Here is a 22,471-nt window from a genome sequence, read left to right on the forward strand (position 1 = left end):
TCTTTGGAATTTTGAAATGGAGGAATATTTTAAAATTTTGTAATGGAGGAATATTTTAAAATTTCAATTAAAAGAGTTTAGACAAAAATTTCACTCTTCTTTCCTTCTATTAGTGAAAATTTTTCAGTATATGAATTAAAAATATAAAAAGGGTTGATAAGAAAGATTAAGGCATATAAGGAATTTAATAATATGAAACCATGATTCTAATATTAAGAAACATATTCAATGCAAATTTTCAAAGATACCTAATGAAAAATAAATTTCCCAGTCCAAAACCAAAGTTAAATTGGTATTTACCACAGACTCAATGATGTTAGTGTAGAAAATGTAGCAATTGCCATTATAGAAATTAAATTACCTACTAAATTTAGTTCACAAGTCTTTTTTAAAAATTTCTATCTTGCTAATTTCAAATATGAAGGTCATTCTTAAGTTTTAAATGCTTGCTCATCATTTTAAAATATGGGGAAGTGTGTCCGATGTTAAGATACGAATTGTAAGATAGAAAACTCACTGAACCATGACTCACTAGTGGTCAAGAGCTGTGTCTTACTCATTTCTGAACTTAGCTATCACTATATCTCATACACAAGAGGTGTTCAATATAACCAAGCTGAAGAATGAAATCAGAAAAGGCTGCCAAAATAAAAGTCCTCTAGTTAAGGAAGGGAAGAGACATTGTTAGCTGACTCCCCACCCCCTGACCACCACCTCTTTAGTGATATTAATGAGAATCTCCTGATAGGTAAGAAATGGATAACCTATTTTAAAGTAACTAAAGCACTTATTAGAGCCAATATATTTAATGTACTTTCAGAGTAATAAAAGTGCTTTTAAGGTATTACACACATAATTTTATTTTCAGAAAATCATTGAACAGTATTCAAAGTAAGAACTTTCCTTCTTAAAAAAAATGTGACTTAAGAGACTATTTCCATTAACATCGTTCTTGAATTATCCAGCTGACATAATATCGACATATAAAAGAAAATCTGTTTTCCAAAATTGGCATGGTGAGCTCACACTCATCCATAGGTCAATTAGTACATATGTTTAGGATTAAAAATAGTCATTTGTTACATCATCTTCATTGTCCCTTTGATCTTTCTAGGGAAAGATCTTATCTCTACATGCAATTTGAAGAGAAGGGACTATTTTCACAGAGCACCTCATTGCTTCACTAAAGGATCTCAAGGCACAGTGGTGGACAGCAGTAGTGTAGAGTGGGATTCAGGAATTTAGGATTTCTGAGGTTGGGACCACAAAACTTTCATGAAGTGAGTGAACTTGGACAATATGGAGGATATTAGGAAAAGGATGGCAGGAGGCTAAATGAAAACAAATACAAGAATTTTCAGGGCTAAATCAGTCATCCCAGAATCCATTTACCTTGGAAGATACCAGGGAATACAACATTCAAATTCTGTTTCACCATCATTCTACAACAGTTGATTCAAAGACATTTTGGAGTTCCTAAATGATCTGGTTGGATTTGTTCCCTTTATACCTTCATCCTCCCTTTTTAGCTGACATTTGGTTTTTGTTGCTGTGGTAAATTGATCTCTTCATTGTCCCGACTTCTACATTCCCCCACTATATATATGTTCTTTTATTACATAATCATGATTTAAAAGGGCTGAGAGGAAGACACACCAGCCATACACCCAGACTATGGCTCTGTGATCTCACTTTCATTTCCCTAATGGCTTCCTTGTAATTAGATTTGCAAAAATAGCAAAAGGTCTCATTTTGAATGGCAACAGCTGTTGACATCAACATTATATTGAATAATTTACTGGTTTAATTTTAGCTGCAAAACAATAAAACCCTCCTGTGGATGATTATTTTAACAGGCAAAGTTTTCTCTTTCTGTTGCTGACTCTTCTGCTCCAGGGGTGCCAGTTGTTTCTTCATGAAATACTCTTAACCCAAGTGTACCAAAAACTCGCAAGGGGAGAAGTTTATTCCTTCTAGTTTCCCTGAAGCAAAGTGTCTATGTGACTATTTCAGTATGCTCAGTCGATGCGCGTAGGTGTAAACCAATGAGCTGGCATTAGCTCTTCCAAGCTGCATTTGAATTTGAATGACAGAATATTACTTTACCTTTTGAGGACCTGCCACTTCACAGAGTGACGTAAGCTGATTTCTTGACCTGTAGGAAATTGTAGCAGCATCTGCAAATTGATGTCCTCTTGGCAGAAAATGATGTTGCTTTCTTAACTTCTTCAATATCCCCTAGCAGCTAGCTCTTAATCTGGCAGAAAATCTCTTTATGGAATCTCATACTTTGCTGCCAGATATAAAGTACCCGAGATGATTCTCAACAACCAGTGTCTGTATCTGTATGTGGGTGTGTGCACTTGTGTGTGGGCACTTATAAGGGAGAAGAGGATTTATGGACAGAAGAATAGAGTATGTTAAATTGTCCTCAAGTCTGAAATTAGTCACGTTCTGGAGGAAAGAAAAAGAAAAGCCCTTACTAAAATAGATTTGTTGTCTTTTAAAAAATTAGGTGTTGGAATATGTTAGATGAGTCACATTATTTCTTTCAGTTCAGTGCTTTTCTTCTTTCTGTAATATGTCTTTGTTTTTCAACTGCTATCAGTATCAAAGGTAACCTAATTATTATTCATTTTATAATGCATCCTTTTGAAACAATAGAAAACTATGTACCCATCTTTGAGTTGTCCTATAACGTCAAAGAAATTCTAAATTATAGGTTAACCTGCCATAAAATTACTTTCCCAAAATGTATTTGTGATTTTATTGATACACATATCACTAAGTTCTCCCCACGCACATACACCTTTTTTATCCTGTTATCATTATTTTGCATATATTTTGTTGAAGGAGTAATTCAAGGCAGTATTTAGCAAAGAGAGCTATCCTCACCTTCAGCTGGTTATAAGAACAAAGAAAGATAAACAGGAAGTTTCTGCTAAAGATATATGAAGCACAAATCTCAAAAGTCTGATGACTATCTTGTCTTTTCTAAGATATCTTCAAAATCAAGTAAAATTTGGAAGAATTTCCACATTCCATGCAAAGTATACTTGCCATCAGCTGCATAAAGGTGTCAACAAAATGCATTTAGCTAAGTGTTTAAAAGAAATATCTGAAAGGGTATACATTTGATTGCATAAACCATTTTCTTAGAAGGTATTCCTCTTTAAATCATATTTACATATTATCATAAAACATATTAACATATAGATGAATAGAGTTATATAAGGAAATAGTATATATTTAGTAGACTATGTCAAGGATAAAGATACTGTGTGATGAAGTCCTTGGCCAGCAAGGATGCTTACCCTTGGGTGCAGTTTGGATGACATGGGTGACACTCCCGATCCTGATCAGCATACTTGAAAATGAAACTGTTTGTCCCCTGTAAACCATCTGGACATTTTTCCACACAGTTCGGGCCATCCTTAAAATGGGAGCACTTTGTGCAGTTGTCAGGTCCCTGAAGTGTGAAAAACAAAACAATGGAGGAAGAAAAATGGATCTTGTTTCCTCTAGTGTTCACGTGGTTTAGTTCCTGAGACTTCAGTGAGTGGTCAATCTTCCCCTACGGAACCGGAGAGCGTTTCCGAAACTACAAATGGGGATGTCACTATTGCAGCGTTTCAAAGTAAAAGTGAGATGTAAACTTTCCTTTGGTTGTCTATGATTATTCAAACAACGAATTTTAAAATGTACTGTGATTGAATTATTAGTAATTAGTTCAGGCAAATAAATTTCATCTCAAATCAGCTTGTGATAATGCTAAAACTCACATGTCTATTTATAGGGATTTTAGTAAATCACAGTTCAATACTGAGAACACAATAAAGACACATTCTGATGAACAAATATCAAAAGCCCAAAATAATGAAGTAGGTGCATGCCAAAGAAAATTATCTGGAGAAACTTATCCAATAATAAAGGTGATAAAAATAAGAGCATAATAAATTTAAATAGAACTAACTACTTTGTATATTTATGTTGATAATATACAATTATTTTCTAATATGCAGAATGGTAATAAGCAATAATAATATACAAGTATGTTTAAATGTTATTTAAAAAGTAAAATTTAAAACTCATATTAAACATAAAATAATTTTATGGGGTGCCTGGGTGGCTCAGTGGGTTAAAGCCTCTGCCTTCAACTCAGGTCATGATCCCAGGGTCCTAGGATTGAGCCCCGCATCAGGCTCTCTGCTTAGCAGGAAGCCTGCTTCTCCCTCTCTCTCTCTGCCTGCTTCTCTGCCTACTTGTGATCTCTGTCTGTCAAATAAATAAATAAAATATTAAAAAAAAATAAAAAGAAATAAACATTAAAGAATTTTAAAAACATGAATTTGGATTTGGTGCTGAGGATAGTAAGCATGCAAGAAATGTTAAGTAGTCTACCACCAAATCAAAGAAAATTGAGAATATTTTGATTTAAAATACTATTTTCTTAAAAGATGCCAATATAGGGGCACCTGGATGGCTCAGTGGGTTAAGCCTCTGCCTTTGGCTCAGGTCATGATCTCAGGGTCCTGGGATCGAGCCCCACATCGGGCTCTCTGCTCAGCGGGGAGCCTGCTTCCCCCTCTCTCTCTGCCTGCCTCTCTGCCTACTTGTGATCTCTCTCTGTCTCTGTCAAATAAATAAATAAAATCTTTTATAAAAAGATGCCAATATATTTATATATTTAGCTATCTTAAATAATGATATTACCTACTTAAAGTTGACTTTTGGTTCTCCCTTTAAAACATCATATTGTCTTAGGGTCCTCTTTTCTTTGACTACTTTCTGGAACTTCTTCCCCAAAAGCTGTATGTCCATATTGCTAGACAATTATGATAGTTCACATTAAACACAATTTAGATAAATAAGTTACGGTAAGTACAGAGGGAGATAATTAATTTTATTAGGTTTATAATTATAAATTGTGAATTTGGGAGTCAACAAATAACCAAATATTTCACAGAGCTATGTTTTAGGCAGGGAGCATCCACTCACAAGAGTCTCTCTACAAATGTTAATCCAAAAGCAGTCAGACATTGCAAGTTGGTGATACAAGACATCAGGAAATAAATAAATATAATATTTTAAAATTTAAAGATTGAGGTTGCTAATGAAGAACAGTGGCATAAAGAAGAAAAAATAATCAGGAGGAGGTTTCAGGAAATTCTGGGACTGGTGAGGTTCAATCAGGCACCTATTTCACTATTTTGATGTGAGACTTAGAGCTAAAAGAAAATTATCCTATGAAACCTAATCCCCATTCAACCTGAAGAGTTTGCTATTGGTAACTTCTTATTTCCTACCAAAAAAGAACACTTTACATGCTTCCAATTTTAACACCTGCTCATGGGTACTTAGGCATGTAATGCCATCTACTATACAAAGTCATTTACTGTGCAAGTATGCTCAGTGGCATGACTTATTGTACAATACAAGGGACATGCTGATGTCTTCTTACAGAATACAAGAATAAAAACCAACTATGAGTAAATTAGGCAGTTATAGTCAAAATTAGAAATTAGGAATTATTTTCCTATAAAATTTTTCTGATGTAAAATAATATCCAGGTAAAATCAGAAGACACAAAATACTATGAAACTAAAATTAAAATCACATTTAATGTTCAAGTATACTTCAAAAATATGTTTTATACGTTCCCTTGTTTTTAAGCATCTCTTACTATTTGATTGTATTATCACGATACAAAACCTAATGTTCTAAGTTGACATAACTAAAAAATGTCCTGATAAATCCCAAAAGAAATGAAATGTAACGATTCTCCAACTCATTTCCATAATAAATAGATTTAAAGAAATATGTGTGTCTAATGCTTACTCTTCTATCATTATATTCCCAAAGCTTTTAAGAACCTAAGTTCAGTGAATGAACCGATAAATACAATGATAAAAAACCAGAGGTGAAGGCAATATTGTTCCTTATCTCTGATTTTAAGATACCTTTGGACTCACTTAGGTACCCAGAAAGCTAAAGGATAAGCTAAATCTTGATAGAAATATTACATTTTTTTTTTCCCTCAGTGACAATTGATGATTTTCTCTGGTAACTACTGTGAGAGACAATGCTACTATTCAACAGGATTCAGTTCTCTTCCACTTCTAGCTACATGGAAGACTGAAATTCTTCTCCCACCAGAAGTGAGGTATGTCTTGTTTTAGACAATGAAATTATGTAGAAGCGATTTATGAGACTGCCAGGGCTAACCTCTCCAGCCTTCTCTTTCCCTGTTGCCATGATGCAGGGATCCTATGCAGACATGGAAATCCCATAAATATAAAAGCATCTCAGAACACTAGACCATCACAAGGAGGAGGGCGATATGTAGTGCACTTTACATGAAAAAGATTTAAACATGTTCCTATAACCTACTGTAATATGGGGTTATTTGTTATAGCAGCACAACCTTTACTAACTTGACTTTAACAACTATTTCAGGTTTTATCATTCTCTTCCTCAATCTCTTCTTTTGCATGCTGCCTCTTTGGCTTATGTTCTCATCTTCTAAAACTCTGTCAGATTTTCCTTACTTGTCTTTCTCCTCACATGTCTTTTCTTATCTTTCTTGATAGGAACACACACAGGAGTAGAGAAAGTAAGGCAGAAAGGATAAAGTTGTAAAATAAAAATAAAATAAAATAGTAAAATAATAAAGTAAAATAAAATAAAATAAAAATACCAAGTACAGGCATACAAGGATATAAAATCAGGGGCTTGCTTTCTTTCAAAGCTAGCCCTCCCAAGATTATCCTAGATTTCAGTCACACTGCAATAGTATAATACCATCCCATTTTACATGTGGCTGTTATGTTCCCAGAAAACATATTATCCTTATTATTCACAGAATTGTTGCCTATGGGGGCAGAGGAGGGAGGAAGTGAAATGAATAGAATGTAAAATTTGGAGGCACTTCTATAGTTGAGTCCCAGCTCCACAGCATATACATTGTTGGCTTTTTGATGTAACTTTCTAATTATTATAGGTTCAGTTTCTTTATATTTTAAATGGAAAAAGTGATAGTATGCTTCAGATGTAACAGCATTTGACAAATATGCATGTGTATCAATTATTCTTGGGGAAATATGGACAGCTCAGGAAAGTGTGAGTCCAACATACTAATTGGAATTGGAAATCCCAACCAGCTTTATGACTTTTCCCCTGTCTCATCACATTTTCACCCTCACAGAAAACTTTCCAGAACTTCTTAGGTATCTCAAATGATAGATGCCTGTTATATGGCACACAAAAGCACTTGTGTCTCTAGTTGTGATAATCAGTATGGAACCCAGATATAGGCAAAAACCTAACATAAATTGTAAAAACTGAAAGCCAAGCAACCTCCTAGTGAAAGCAGTTTGGGCTACTGTTTGAGCTCGGTCCTGCCTGTTTCTCAGACACCATAACCTAAAATTGTGTTCTTACCTGCTTAGCATTTCAAGGTTTATTGATCTAGTGACAAATAGGCTTTCTTGATTCTGTGTTCTGATCTTCCACAAATGAATGATTAGGGTTTACTAAACCTTTCCTACTTTTGACTTATTGCCTTTCTGAAGCTCTACACATATTAATTGACAATGTTAACCTTGGGTGGTAATTCTAGGTAGATTGTTGGCTCAACAATGCTGTCATTAAAAAATCAAAATGTGTTCATTAAAAATCTGTTTCTCCATTCTTTCTTAGTTAGCAAATAATTTTGAAAATTGATTAAAAAACATTAACTATTAGGGTTTTTAATGTATAGTTTATAAACTGTCTCAATCTTTTGAGTAACAAAAGAATGAATAAATGCACTGTGAAAACATACAAATTTAAATAAATTAATAAATTAAGTATTTACCAGCATCATTTATACCATAGGAGGCAACATGAGGAATAGAAAAAGCACAAGACTGGTTTTGCAGTCTGCCTTGTGATTATAATTGCACATTTTCTAAAGTCTCAGTCTCTCTGAAAGATACAGTGCTTTCTATTCTTTGACTTTGGTACCTAAATATGTTAGTGTTTAAAGAAGTCTTATATAGATCACTTGATTTGCTTTAACACAACCCATTTCAGATTTTTACTTCCCTGTGTTTCATGTCATTTTTTCCAGCATCCACATTTCTCATGCTGCAGATTAATTGTACTTTCCATTAACATCCTTAGTGGGGACAGAAAATAGCCGAATACACCCTTTGCATACTTACTTGGAGATCATTTACATATAAAATTGTCTTTTAGACTTTGGTTCTTCAGGCCAAATCACACCACTTCTTTTTCTCAGAGGTCTGATTTTCCAAGCTTAATCATCCTTGTGGTAGTCCTCTGAACTGTCCAAGTTTTCCACATCCTTCTTTAGATGAAGTTCCAGAACAGCTCATTGGGGCCTAATGGAAGTTTGGAGGCTCAATGATATTTTTTTTCCTAAGCTAATTAAGTGCTAAATAAGCACTCTGGTAGAAAAATTAGTACGATATAAATTGCATATAAACTCTTATGGAGTAATGCTAAGCTCTTAGCTACACCCAAATGTTGGTCCCCAAATAATCTACTGAGAAATGAGTCAATACATAAAAAACTGGAAATTTGTCTAAAGAAGGATGAATATGACACTTTGGAATGACAAAGTCATATTGACTTCATTATTGGGAAAAAGCCTGAATGATGGGAACCAAAGGGAGGTCTAAAAAAGAATTACCATTTTCTCTATATGGCTAACTTCAAACATGTAAATGCCAACTTATCCATTAAGACTTTCCTGATCCCACAGCCTCTCTTCCATTCTCATGGCTCTGTTTTTCTCTCTGCTATAGTATTATCACACTGTTTAAGATTTTAGTTTATAAATGTTTGCCTTCTCACTTCTGTCCTTCACAAAATCCTTCACAATGCCATAACAGTTAAATAATTAAATACAGATATGAATGTGTTATCGTTTACCTTAAACACCATGAATTTTTACATTTGCATATCTTTGCATGTTTCCTTTTTCCAGATTCTTCTTCTTCACAGCATAGCTCAAACATCACTTCTCTATGGCTTTCCTTGATGCCCTACTTTCTATCCCAAAGACAGATTAATTTATCTCTCACTTGTGTTCCTATAACAATTTAAACATATTTATATCTTATCAATTATTTTGGTTTAATCTAATTACTAATGAAGTTCTCTTTTCTTTTCAACACTGCAATTTTCAAGGGCATATCCATATCCACTTTTTAAATACATTATCTAGGATATAAATACTTAAGAAATTGAATTTGTAAATATTTCATATCTACTACTAAACTATAAGCCTCTTGAGGGAAGAATACCAAACACGATTCCCCCTTGCATGCTATAAACACCTGTTGAATGGATGGATAAATGATAAAGCCATGACATAACATGCACACATGAAGCTAAGAAAGCCAACACAACCACAGATGTCTTCAAGCTTACCGGTCCATGGCAGGTGAGGAGGCCGTCTTCCATCTTCTCACACTGGGGGTCACACTCCACACAGATGGAGCCATTCTCAAACTCTCGAAATTCCCTGTGAAAACATCAGCTGCGTGAGGCGGTATAAGCAAACCAGCTGTCAACTTAACAAATGAAGTAACATCTGCTAAAAGCCCTATTGGCAGAGTACATTCTAGAGTCTGTTTCTCTATGTGCCAGGAGCATCAGACTCATTTCCCTGTGCATTAAGGAATAAGTTCTCCATTAGGAGAAAAGATAAACTGCAGCCAGATGGCTCTCCTTGCCCTCCACTGGGTTCAACGATAGACTCATTCAGAAAACCTCTCTCTTGCGAGAGATATCCTAGCAGTCTTAAGAAAGAAAGAAAGAAAGAAAGAAAGAAAGAAAGAAAGAAAGAAAGAAAGAAAGAAAGAAAAGAAAAGAAAAGAATGAATCCTCTGATGACACAACAGAATCATTTTTACCTTTTTTAAAGTAAAGCTGTGCCTGTTTGTCTCTATATAAAATTTTACTCTCGGTTGAGTTTTATTTTTTAAACTCTGAAAGAACTATTGTATTTTTCTTGTTGCTAAGTTACATGATATTCCCCATCCCTGTCCTTCAAATCCCAGGTCTCTTCAATTTATTTTTGGTGAAACTTCAAAAAATGCTTTGATTTCTTTTCTTCTTTTAAAATAGCTGCCTTGGAGAATTAGAGAAAATATCTTTTTATGGCAGATTTTATATTCTTAGATTATTGATCTAATATCACAACATCTTTTTCAGTTTAAGATCTTCTTGAAGTAATTCTATACAGTATAAAATAAAAAATAGCTAAATGATAACATTCTAAAACTCTCTAATTAAAACCTAGGATGATGGTTATCCCTTCCCACAACCTTACATATTGTGGCTATATGAATATTAAATGTTATCAATAGTTTTCTAATCGATATCTACTGTAAAATTTCCATTTCAATAATTGGGTATCACTTACGTACAATATGTTTAAATACCTCATTCCCAATAATGTATAAGAGGATGAAGCACAGGGTAAAGATAATTTTAGAATGCCAGTTATGTCATTAATAAAACTTGACTAAATATTTATAGCTTCTGATTATTTTGTGTCTGTATAACATGAGCTATCATTCTAAACTTAAAGCATTGCATATATGACAATTATAGATTAATTAGGTGATAAATTTAAATTTACTTGTCCCTAGAGTGAAGTGTTCACTTATTTTCATAGTGAATTATCCTATTTGGTTATTGTAAAGCCTTAATAAATGATAGAAATCTAAAAGGTGGGTTATTTTTCTGTAGGTTAAAGCCTTAATAAATGATAGAAATCCAAAAGGTGGGTTATTTTTCTGTTGGTTAAATTAAAACTACACATACACTAAGGCAAGATAATTAAGTTTGGGTTTTCAAAATAAATAGCACAAATTGATGGTTTAGTTAGGTATCAATGCACATATTTATTTACATGGATTTTGCATTTTTAAAGTGAGGTGTAGGTTTGTGATGGATTAAGCTGCTTACAAATTTTCTTGAGTTTAAAAACTCAATTACATAGAAACAGATGTTCTTTTGCAATGTTTTATCAACATGAATTATATACATGGCTTGACAGAGGGAATCTTCAGAATAAAAAGGTCAAAATGACCTGATATGTGGGAAGAGGGTCATATATGTGGGATGGTAGGTCAATTGTGAAGAGATTCAAAAGTATCATTTCTATAATGAAATTATAAAACACAGCAAAACCTGCAATCATCAGCAAATTCTTTTTTTGTTGTTGTTTCTTTGTTTGTTTTTTGAGTATAGTTTCTGGGATTGCTAAAGGGTTACGTTACTGAATGAAGGTCATAATTTTTGTGGTACTTAAACATTGGTCATGCTTTTCTTTCTCTTCTTGAAAACCCCTTCCTACAAACAGAGTTGAGGAATAAAGTGAATATGTCATAAAAAGTCTTGGAGATACAGCGTACCTGTCTTTTCTTCTATAGACTAGACTTCTATTTGTATAGCTTTGGGCTCCCTTCCTTTCTGCTCTCAAAACTGATCCTTATGATTTTTATTACTTTTGCTCTTCATTGTCAGTGTCTCCCTCATTGCTTTTTCTTCCCTGTTTACTACTGATTATACTACGACTTTGCCAGAGATCCCCTCTCACTGAGTTTGACCTAACAAATCACTGTCTACTGAGCTGAGTTTTACATATGGAGCTTTCTGTCACGTTTCACTACTCTGCATTTCCCACTGTCCTGCTGTGTGTGTTACCTCAGCCAATCCTGTGATTCAGAGTAAATGCTCTGGAGTCAAGTCCTTCCCAAATCTGACCGGTGTTCTCAACACCAACACTAATACTTCTAGGCCTGAAGTCCCTTAACATCTCTAGACTTCCTTTTGTAAATATCCTTTGTAAAAGGGAAAAAAAAATTGTGTTTCAGTGAGAGGTGTGATTACTAAATATAAAAACGCCTACAAAGAGTCTAGATCGGCACTCTTTCTGATGTTTCTATGTTGTGCTTGAAGTTGTAAAAGCGTTTGACCACGTTGCCAAATAAGACAGTTTTAAGATTGCGTTGCAATTTTTCTCTTCCATTCTAGATGCTTGTGCACTGTAGTTAAGGGTTGCTAAATACAGTGGCTTCTATGACCTGGATTTGAATGCTAACAGCCAGGAAATGACTGATTTTCTTTTCCTCTTCAAAAAGTCCTCCTTTGGGGATTTCTTTTCATATAAAAATTATAAAAATATAGGTGCCCTGATTTTGGTAACTGTCTTATTTGTATTTGTTTTCTGCATTTTTAAGGTGACTATTTTACCTAACCATCTAATCAGCTTAGATTAATAGACACAAAAAAAATATTATAATCATCTTAGTGGTAAAATTTAACAAGCCTTTATTATGCATTTTCTCATTTAATAACCATAGTTATCCTATGAATTTGACACCATTATTATTCCCATTTTCCATATAAGAAAACTAAGTTTAGAACAATTGGGTTTTTTCATCCAAGATTTAAAATGATGGAGTAATGAGGTTAGGATTAATTCATTATTCCTCAAAGGCTGTTTCAACTGTGGGGCAATGTTGGAAAAAAGTAGTCGGTACCACAAGATTGGAGGTGGGAAAATCTATCATTGCATAGGCCAGAATTACATCAGACTTTTACAAGGTAGTTTCATTTATTATCTTTTAAACTAACTCTTGAACATGATTTCCTAGAGCCCTACTGCTACTGCAAAAGACATTAAAAACTTCATATATCTTTAGTACATTTGATCTAATGACTTGGAAAAAGTTGAACTTTCAAAAACAGTTTGGTAGTCAGTGTTGTTTAATTAGAAAACAGGTATTTTTCCTTTGCTTCGCTTTTATTTTGCAGATGTGAGACAGAGGATGGTATATGCATCCACGTTTTTATCCAGTTCACATTTATGAGAAGGTTAAAACTGAAATATTAAGAGAAAATAACAGTATCTGGAAAAGTCGCAGGATGGAAATCAGATGACCTGAATTCTAGTGTTGGCTTGACTCTTGAAATGGCACGGGTCAACATTTCATTCTTCCGGTTTTCATTGTTTATAAGATGTTGCTGTTAGAGAAGTTGGTTTCTGGAGCTTGATCCCTCTTTAGAATTGCTAATTTTAAGGAGGGCTTGTGTTGTGATGAGCACTGGGTGTTGATATGCAAATAATGAGTTGATAGGCAAATAATGAGTCACTGAACACTGAACACTACATCAGTACTAATGATGTACTTTAGCCACTTAGAGGTCATTTAAATAACAAAATATTGTACCCAAAAAGACATGTTAGAAGAGATCTTGTAAAAGACATTGTAAAAGACATCTTTAAAAATAATTTTAAAACAATAAACATTTGAATCTGTAAAAAAATAAAATGAGGTAAAAGAAGAAACGAAGTAAAGAACCTCAAAACTACACTTTTACAGAACTGTTGAAAATCCTTTCAGTAGCAATATAAGAAAATGTGACTCAGGAACGGTACTAAAAAATGTATTATCACACTAATGAAGGACAACTGTGATGCATGAAATGGTATGTTATGATAAACTGATTTTATGAGTACATGAAATGCCATGCAACAAGATATATTCTAGGTTTTACCGTTGGCAATGTGATTATTATAGCACCAGAAGGAATTTAAAATTCTTGATTTAAAATACTGCTTAGGTTATCTTTAGAAAGTGGCAGAACACCACCAAAAACCCCTTCAACTAGAAACTACAAAGCCAATTTTTCTATAGGGCTAAGCAGTTGTCAGAGACATAGAAATATGTATTCTTTGTTTCTTATAGACATAAGTTGGATGGAAAAAAAATCAAAAGTTATTCGGTAATTCTAGATGAAAATTAAGAGGCAAGTATGTGAAAAAATATTATGGGGACATCTGGGAGGAAAGATTACTTGTAATAATCTTCATAAGGAAAATAAGAATATGTCTTTCAATTTTGCTTCAGTATACACAGCTATAATTTATTAAGAATGATCTATTTCAGTATAATTTTTGTTTGCATAATAGTATATATTTGGACTTGTCTTATTTCAAATAAAATTCTTTCCCCTTAAAACAATTCCTCTATGTGTTGTTGTCCCCTTTATGCAAAAAGATCTTCCCTTAAAAACCTAGCCAGCACACATATTCGGCAATTTTATCATTTTCTTATCATTTAAAAATCTGTACCAATCAGCACCTCAAAGTTTAGGAAGTAAAGGCAATGTTGTAAGATGCCTTACCCATCATAGAGGTTACAAGACTCAATACAGCTCCTTCCTCTGCTGAAACGACGACAGGACAGGCACTGGTCGGGGCCAGGTCCCCAACAGCCATCGCCTGAACACAGATGGTTGCACACCATTCCTTCAGCAGCTGGAAAAGAAAAAGACAAATTCAAGAGTGAGATAAAAAAGAAGGTTGTGTTAAAACTTAACCATTAAAAAACAAACAAACATTTAACCATTTTAATGTGAATCTGGCCAATGATGCTATTTCTGAAGAAACTGGTTTGAAGGGGATGTGTGGCAGATAACTCAGTCTGCCTACTCAGTGTGGCCCACACTACTGTCAACTTCTTCCATATCACAGAGCCCCATCACTATGTGTGTAGAACCACTACATTTTTCATAAGAATGAATAAAATGTAGATTGTCTACATCAAAATTCTAGGAAGGAAGGGTGATAGCAATTAACCTTCCCACTAAGACAAGGAGCAAACCATGCCTTTCTCAACCCAACCCTTTGTTCCACTAAGACACCAAAAATTTTCACTTCACATCCATATGAGAGCTTCATGAAGGAATGGAATAATAACTGTCTTTAAAAAAATAAAATTTAGAGAAAGGAAAAGAATATCTGGAAGGTAGGAGGAATGAGAGAAATGGAAATAAAATACAAGTTTTTTACAGGCTTCTGCTTGCCTTAATATTTAGTCGAATTGGCACATGTAAGGAAAGGGTTTTGCAAATATGCGAAACAAATTGTAGTGGTCACTGATGAGGAGGTATAGAGATGAAAGTAATAGCGATGATCTTTAGCTTTGTCTCTATAGAATCTGCTAATGAAAGTGCTTCCAAAGAATTTGGGAACTGTTTTAAAATTGCCACTTAAGTTCACCATCTCTGTGTCCTTTTATATTAACATCTATTCAGAATATTGCTCTTTATGTGGAATAACATGATTTTCGTAAAGGGATACTAGATGTTGAATAGGAAGGGCCTAGAAAGACTTCAAATGTCTGTAAAGTGATTTGAGTCATCTGAAACACAACCACATGTGGTTTTCATAAAATATTAGGAATTTCCAAGATTCAAAAAGCACATCAAAAAATCTTTATCTTCCCATTATTTACCAAGGTTAATTATTATAGGATGTAAGTTGTCATGACAAGAGCACTTGTAGGATGGGTTGAGATAATATGCGAGTGTAATATAAACAGGGGAAGATGTCCATGAATGCTACCTTTTTTTTTTTTTTTAAGATTTTATTTGTTTATTGGACAGAGAGAGATCACAAGTAGGCAAAGAGGCAGGCAGAGAGAGAGAGGAGGAAGCAGGCTCCCCACCAAGGAAAGAGCCCGATGTGGGGCTCAATCCCAGGACCCTGGGATCACGACCTGAGCAGAAGGCAGAGGCTTTAACCCTCTGAGCCACCCAGGCGCCCCTGAATGCTACCTTTTTAAACACAGTTTTGAGAAAGAAATTGCCAGCATTCATGATGCTAACTTGTTTTTAAAAAGTGAAACAAAATCGTCCAATTCATGTATTCTTCCTCTTATATCCTGCAGCCTTAAGGGGGTCCCTATGCTAAACTGTGGAAAATTTTTTCTCAAGGCGGAGTGAGACTACCAACAAGTCTTTTTACTTTACTTTTTGCTTAATTGAATAATCTCTTCCAACATAGTTTAAGAGAGAAACTGTGTAACTGTGTGTTAGTGTGTTTGGCAGCTTTATTGAGGTATAGATGATACATAATACGTAGCTCATACCTAAAGTGTACAATTAGATATTTTGACATATGCATGCAATCATGAACCATATACATAATTAGAGTAATGAATGTATCCATTAATTCCAAAAGAATTCTTATGACCTTATGTAATCCCTTCCTCATTCCCCATCCCTCTCAGACAACCATTGGTAGGCTGTTACTTATATACATTAGTTTGCACTTCTTCTTATAATTTTATATAAATAGAAACATAGAGTATGTACTCTCTCTTATATAGTTTTTTTTCACTTTGAACAATTATTTTGAGATTTATCTATGTTGCTGTGTGTATCAATATTCATTCATTTTTATTACTAAATATATTCCATTGTATGGATATACAACATTTTTTAAACCATTCACCTATTGCCACACATTTAGACTGTTTTCCACTTTGTGTTATTAAAAATTAAGCTACTATAGGGGCATCTATGTGTCTCGGTCAGTTAAGCATCTGACTCTTGATTTCAGTTCAGGTCTTGATCTCAAAGTCATAAGGTAAAGCCCAATATCAGGCTTTGTGCTTATTATAGAGCCTGTTTTAAGATTTTCTCTCACTCCCTCTCCCTCTGCCCCTCCCCACACTGCTCCCCCACACTCTAAATAAATAAATAAATAAATAAATAAATAAATAAATAAAATCTACTATAAACATCCATGCACAAGTCTTTGTATAGCCATATGTTTTCATTTCCCTTCAGTAAACACCTAGGAGTAAAATGGACATAGTAGGTATAGGATTAACTTTTCATGGAATGGTCAAATTGTTTGTCAAAGTAGTTGTATCATTTTATATTCCCAATAGTAATAAACTCAACTCAAGAATTACAGTTCCTTCACATTTTTGCCAATACTTTATATGATCAGTCAGCTTAATTGTATCCTTCCTAATAAGTATGTAGTGATATCCAATTACAGTTTTGATATGCATTTCCAAAATAATACCCTATGGTACTGTATTGTACTCTCCAGAGAAACAAAATAAACAAAATGAACAGGATACATACGATTTCTTATAAGGAACTGGATCACATAGTTATAAAGGCTGAAAAATCCCATCATTTGCTCAGGAAAGCATAGTTTCAGTCTCAGTCCAGAGGCCTGAGAACTGTGACCACAGATGGTATAAGTCCCATCCAAAGGGCAGGAGATGGCCAATGTCCTAGCTCAGAAGTCAGACCGAGAGAGTGAATTTTCTCTTCTTCTATCCAGGCCTCCAGTGGATTGGATGATGCCTACCTATTTTGTTCCACTTAGCCTACAAATTCAAATGCTAATCTCATCCAGAAACACCCTCATAGATACACTCAGAAATAATGTTTAACTAAATATCTGGACACCCATGACGCAGTCAAGTTGACACATAAAAGTCACTATCACAAGCAGCACGTAAAGATTCATCAATTTTTTGCATATAGATAACCAACATTTCCAGTACCATTTGTTAAAAACACTCTTTGTCTTCCCTTTGAGGTGTGTCTTGCAAGAAGTTGCTGCAGCCAAGGTCAAAGAGGTTGGTATCTGCATTCTCCTCCAGGATTTTGATGGATTCCTGTCTCACATTTAGGTCTTTCACCCATTTTGAGTTTATTTTTCTGTATGGTGTAGGAAAGTGGTCCATTCTTTTGCATGTGACTGTCCAATTTTTCCAACACTTTCGTTGAAGAGATTTATCTTTTTTCCATTGGATAGTCTTTCCTGCTATGTTGAAGATTACTTGACCATAGAGTTGTGGGTCTGTTTCTGGATTCCTTTTTCTGTTCTATTGATATCTGTCTGTTTTTGTGCCAGTACCATACTGACGTGATGATTATAGCTTTGTAATATAGTTTTAAATCTGAAATTGTGATGTCTCCAGCTTTGGTTTTCTTTTTCAACATTCCTTTGTCTATTTGGGGTCTTTTCTGGTTCCATACAAATTTTAGGATTGTTTGTTCCATCTCTGAAGATGTTTTGATAGGGATTGCATTGAATATGTAGCACTAATGTGAAGCACTAACCTAAAATTCATATTTTGTGGATATTTTTATAAAGCATAGTTTGTTACTTAATAAAGCCAACTTTAAAATGTTTGAATTACAAGAGTAAAGAAAAAAAGTGTTTAGAGGCATCTCAAGCATAGACTTTTTTATGCATTTAAAATCTCACCAGATTATTTTTAAATTCCTCAACATCTAGGCTCTTAGTAATAACCACTCTTATTTCTTCCATATCTACCCATGGTTTATGCGCTACTTACACTTATAATTCACCACCTTGATAAGGTAAATTTTTCTTCTGCCTCAAGAAGGTCCTTGTTATTTCTCCTTCTTTTCCTTTCCCCCAGGAAGGAATGTTTCATTAAGTAAAAGTTAAATATTATATCTTTACACCACATAATTGATAGCACAGACATTTTTAACAATATTTGTTCTTCCAATCCATGAGCATGGAATGTTTTTCCATTTTTTTGTGTCTTCCTCAATTTTTTTTAATGAATGTTCTATAGTTTTCTGAGTACAGATCCTTTATGTCTTTGGTTAGGTTTCTTCCTATGTATCTTATGATTTGGGGCACAATTGTAAACAGGATTGATTCCTTGAGTTCCCTTTTTTCTTCCTCATTGTTTGTGTATTTGAAATGCAACTGATTTCTGTGCATTGATTTTATATCCTGTGACTTTGCTGAATTCCTGTATCAGTTCTAGCAATTTTTTGCTGAAGTCTTTTGGATTTTCTACACAGAGTATCACATCATCTGAGAAGAGTGAAAGTTTGTCTTCTTTGCTGATTTGGATGCATTTTATTTTATTTGTTGTTGTTGTTGTCGTCTGAGTGCTGATGCTTGGACTTCCAGTACTATGTTGGACAGTGGTGAGAATGAGCAACCTGTCATATTACTGACCTTAGGGGAAAAGCTCTCAATTTTTCCCCAGTGAGGATGTTGTTTTTCCAGCTCCTGTAAGTGTAAGGTTAAGTTGTGTATTTGAGACTTTCCTTGTTTCTTTTTTTTTTTTTTTTAAGATTTTTTTATTTATTCATTTGACAGATAGAGATCACAAGTAGGTAGAGAGACAGGCAGAGAGAGAGGAGGAAGCAGGCTCCCCGCTGAGCAGAGAGCCCGATGCGGGCTCGATCCCAGGACCCTGGGATCATGACCTGAGCCGAAGGCAGAGGCTTTAACCCACTGAGCCACCCAGGCGCCCCGAGACTTTCCTTGTTTCTTGAGGAAGGCCTGTATTGCTACATATTTCCCTTTTAGGACCACCTTTGCTGTATCCCAAAGGTTCTGAACTGTTGTGTTTTCATTTTCATTTGCTTCTATTTATTTTTTCTAATTCTAGTTCTCTTATTATTTCTGCCAGATCTGCAGTTCCTTCCTCCGCTTAAGTCTTGAACCCTTTAAAATCATCCATTTAAGTTGGAATCATCTTCTTCCAAGTTCCTTTAATGTTGATATTTTGACATTCTCCCATGAATCACAAATGTTCTTAGTGGCATCTAGGATGGTGAATCCTTTCCAGAAGGTTTTCAATGTATTTTGCCTAGATCCATCAGAGGAATCACCATCTATGGCAACTATAGCCTTATGAAATATATTTTGAAATAATAAGACTTATGAATCAAAATGGGCTTTTTGATCTATGGGCTGCAGAATGGGTGTTGTATGAAAGCATAAAAACAATAATCTCATGTACCTCCATCAGAACTCTTGGGTGGCCAGGTGAATTGTCAATGAGCAATAATATTTTGAAAGGGATCTTTCTTTCTGTGTAGCCGGTCTCAAAAGTGGATTTAAAATAGTCAGTAAACCATATTGTAAACAGACTGCTGTCGTTCAGGCTTCATTGTCCATTCAGAGGCCACAGAGTAGATTTAGCATAATTCTTATGGGTCCTTCAATTTTCAGAATGATCAATGAGCACTAGATTCAACTTAAGTCACCAGCTGTGTTAGCCCCTAACAAGAAAGTCAGGCTGTCCTTTGAAATTTTGAAGCTGGGCATTCACTCATCTCTAGCTATGAAATCCTAGATGGCATCTTTTCCAATATAATGTGGCCTCATCTACACTGAAAATCTGTTGTTTGGTGTTTTTACTTTTAGATAACTATAAATTCACATAGGCAATACTGCAGAGAGATCCATGTTTCCTTTACGCAACTTCCCCTAATGGGAAGATCTTGGAGAACTATACAACTCGATGACACAAACAGAATATTGACATTGATACAGTCAAGTAACAGAAGATCTCCATCACACAAGAATCCCTAATGTTGCACTATAAAGCTCTATAACATTTGTTTATATGTCTTTTTGTAAATATAAATTTTCATTTGTTTGGAATAAATGCCCAGGGATATAATTGTTGGGTCATATGATAAGGTTATTTTACTTAATATTTGCTGTTTCTGAGAAAGTGCTGCACTATTTTCTAGAGTGGTTGAGCCATTTTATTCTCACCAGGAGTATATGAATCAACTCATTTTTTTCTCTTGCATTTGGTTTTGTCACTCTATTAATTCTAGCCATTCTGATAGGTGTATAGTGATATCTCATTGTGGATTTAATTTTAATTTCCATAAAATGGATAATAATATTGGCATCTTTTTAAGAAAATAACTTAAAGATTTTTTTTTTTTTTTTTTTTTTTTTTAAGAGAGGAGGGTAAGAGGCAGAGAATCTCAAGCAGACTCTGAGCACAGAGCCTGACATGACCTTGTCTATTTCGGAGCTGTATTTCATGACCTTGAGATCATGCCCTAAGTCAAATCCAAGTCTAATGCTTAACTGATTAAACCACCCAGGAACCCAATACTGATATCTTTTAATATGCTTATTTGCTATATATATCCTCTTCAGTGAAGTGTGTCTTTATGTCTTTGCCCATTTTAATTAGACACTTTTACTGTTGAATGTTGAAAGTTCTTTATATATTCTATCTATCTATCTACCTCTCTAACATCTAACCTCTCTCTCTCCATCTGATTTGAAAATAGTTTCTCTCAATCTGTAGCTTGTACTTTCATCCTCTCAATAAGATCTTTATTCAGAGCAATTGTTCTATAAAATCCAATTTATCAATTTTTCCCTTTATATACTGTGGTTTTGGTGACAACTTCAAATTCTCTTTGTTTAGCCCTAGGTTCCAAACAATTTCTCTTCATAATTTTCCAGATACACTCTCTATATTCATTAATATGATCATGTGATTTTTCTTTTTTTATTAAATACAGTATATTACACTGTTTGATTTTCTATATTGAATCAGCCTTGTATCCTTGGAATAAACCTTGTTTGGTTACGCTGTATAATTAATTGTATATGTTGTTAAATTGTTGAATACTATTTGCTATACTTCGTTAAGGATTTTTGCTTCTATAGTCTTTGAGCAATACATTGGTTTGGTTTGTAACATCCTTTTTTTTGGTATTCTGTGTTCATATATGGATCTTAATCTTAAAAATCATCATGTGAAGTAGAAATAATTATTAATTTTACAGAGGGGCTGCGGCTCAGAGAGGTTAAACTGCCCAAGGCCACAAGTGTCAGAGTGGTGTTTTAAACGTGGCCCTGCCAGTTCTCTTTACCACCCAATGGGATGAAACTCTCAGCTCCATAACCCGTCTCCTCTGACATTATGTGCCAGGGAGGTTGGGGTACTTCATTATAGCTTGGTGAGGGTAAAAGCCTACACTCCCCTTTCCTTTCCTGGCATTGGTGAAGTTGGGGCCACAATTTTTCCCATATGGTGTTTGGATAGAGTAGAGCAGTTTGTCTAAAAGATTTCTGCTCTAGGTAGTGTGTCCCTTTCCTGGTCCTTTGGACAGAGAGAATAGGATTTTGTTGTAGCTTTTTTGGTCTGCATCTGTCAGTGTTTCTGAGTTGTCAGTCTTCACCTCCAAATCCGGGATATAGGAGAAAGAACAAAACAAAACAAAAACAAAAACCTACAAGACTCACATCTATGTCCTTTCTTGAATTTCAAGTTGCCAAACCTGTCTTCCTTCATCTCCCCAAGTTTCAAAATCTTATGTTTCTTTTATATACAAAGCCCAGGTTTTCATTTGTACATAGCAGAGGGAATAGGGAAAGGTACATTTAATTCATCTTCCCTGAAGCAGAAATCCCAGTATACATCTTTAATTTACTGCAGCCTATTTTCATCACGTTCTACCACTATTTCATTATTTTCTACCACTTCATGTATGTTCTAAGAACCCTAAGATAGGAGATATATATATATACATATATATATATATATATATATATATATATATATATATATATATATATATTTCTCCATTCTTAACCTTTAAACTATCGCCAGATATTCTGTTCTCTACATTATTCACCACACACTCATTATTTTAACCCTTAGAGTGCCTTTTGAAGAGAATTAAATAATAAGATTATATATATTTATCTATGTGGTGCTCTTCATTCCATATATAGATCCATATTTTCATCTGGTATCATTTTCTCCTGATAAAGTATGTCCTTTGGTATTTCTTTCTATGCAGTTTTCCCTTG

General features: G+C 34.4%; 1 protein-coding gene across 1 annotated transcript in view; it reads right to left on the reverse strand.

Moving 5' to 3' along the window:
- LOC111138855 (erb-b2 receptor tyrosine kinase 4) overlaps window positions 1-22,471 on the reverse strand; it is a 785,765-nt gene that overhangs the window by 312,363 nt on the left and 450,931 nt on the right. Inside the window, exons 13-15 of the mRNA XM_022490816.1 lie at window positions 14,212-14,344; window positions 9,439-9,532; window positions 3,315-3,469 (exon numbers count right to left, since the gene is read on the reverse strand). Coding sequence (XP_022346524.1) covers window positions 3,315-3,469; window positions 9,439-9,532; window positions 14,212-14,344 — 382 coding nt within the window. The remainder of the gene's footprint in view (window positions 1-3,314; window positions 3,470-9,438; window positions 9,533-14,211; window positions 14,345-22,471) is intronic.

This window comes from Enhydra lutris, unplaced genomic scaffold (genome assembly GCF_002288905.1).
Source record: "Enhydra lutris kenyoni isolate GAN:26980312 unplaced genomic scaffold, ASM228890v2 scaffoldscaffold1, whole genome shotgun sequence".
Lineage (NCBI taxonomy): Eukaryota > Metazoa > Chordata > Mammalia > Carnivora > Mustelidae > Enhydra > Enhydra lutris.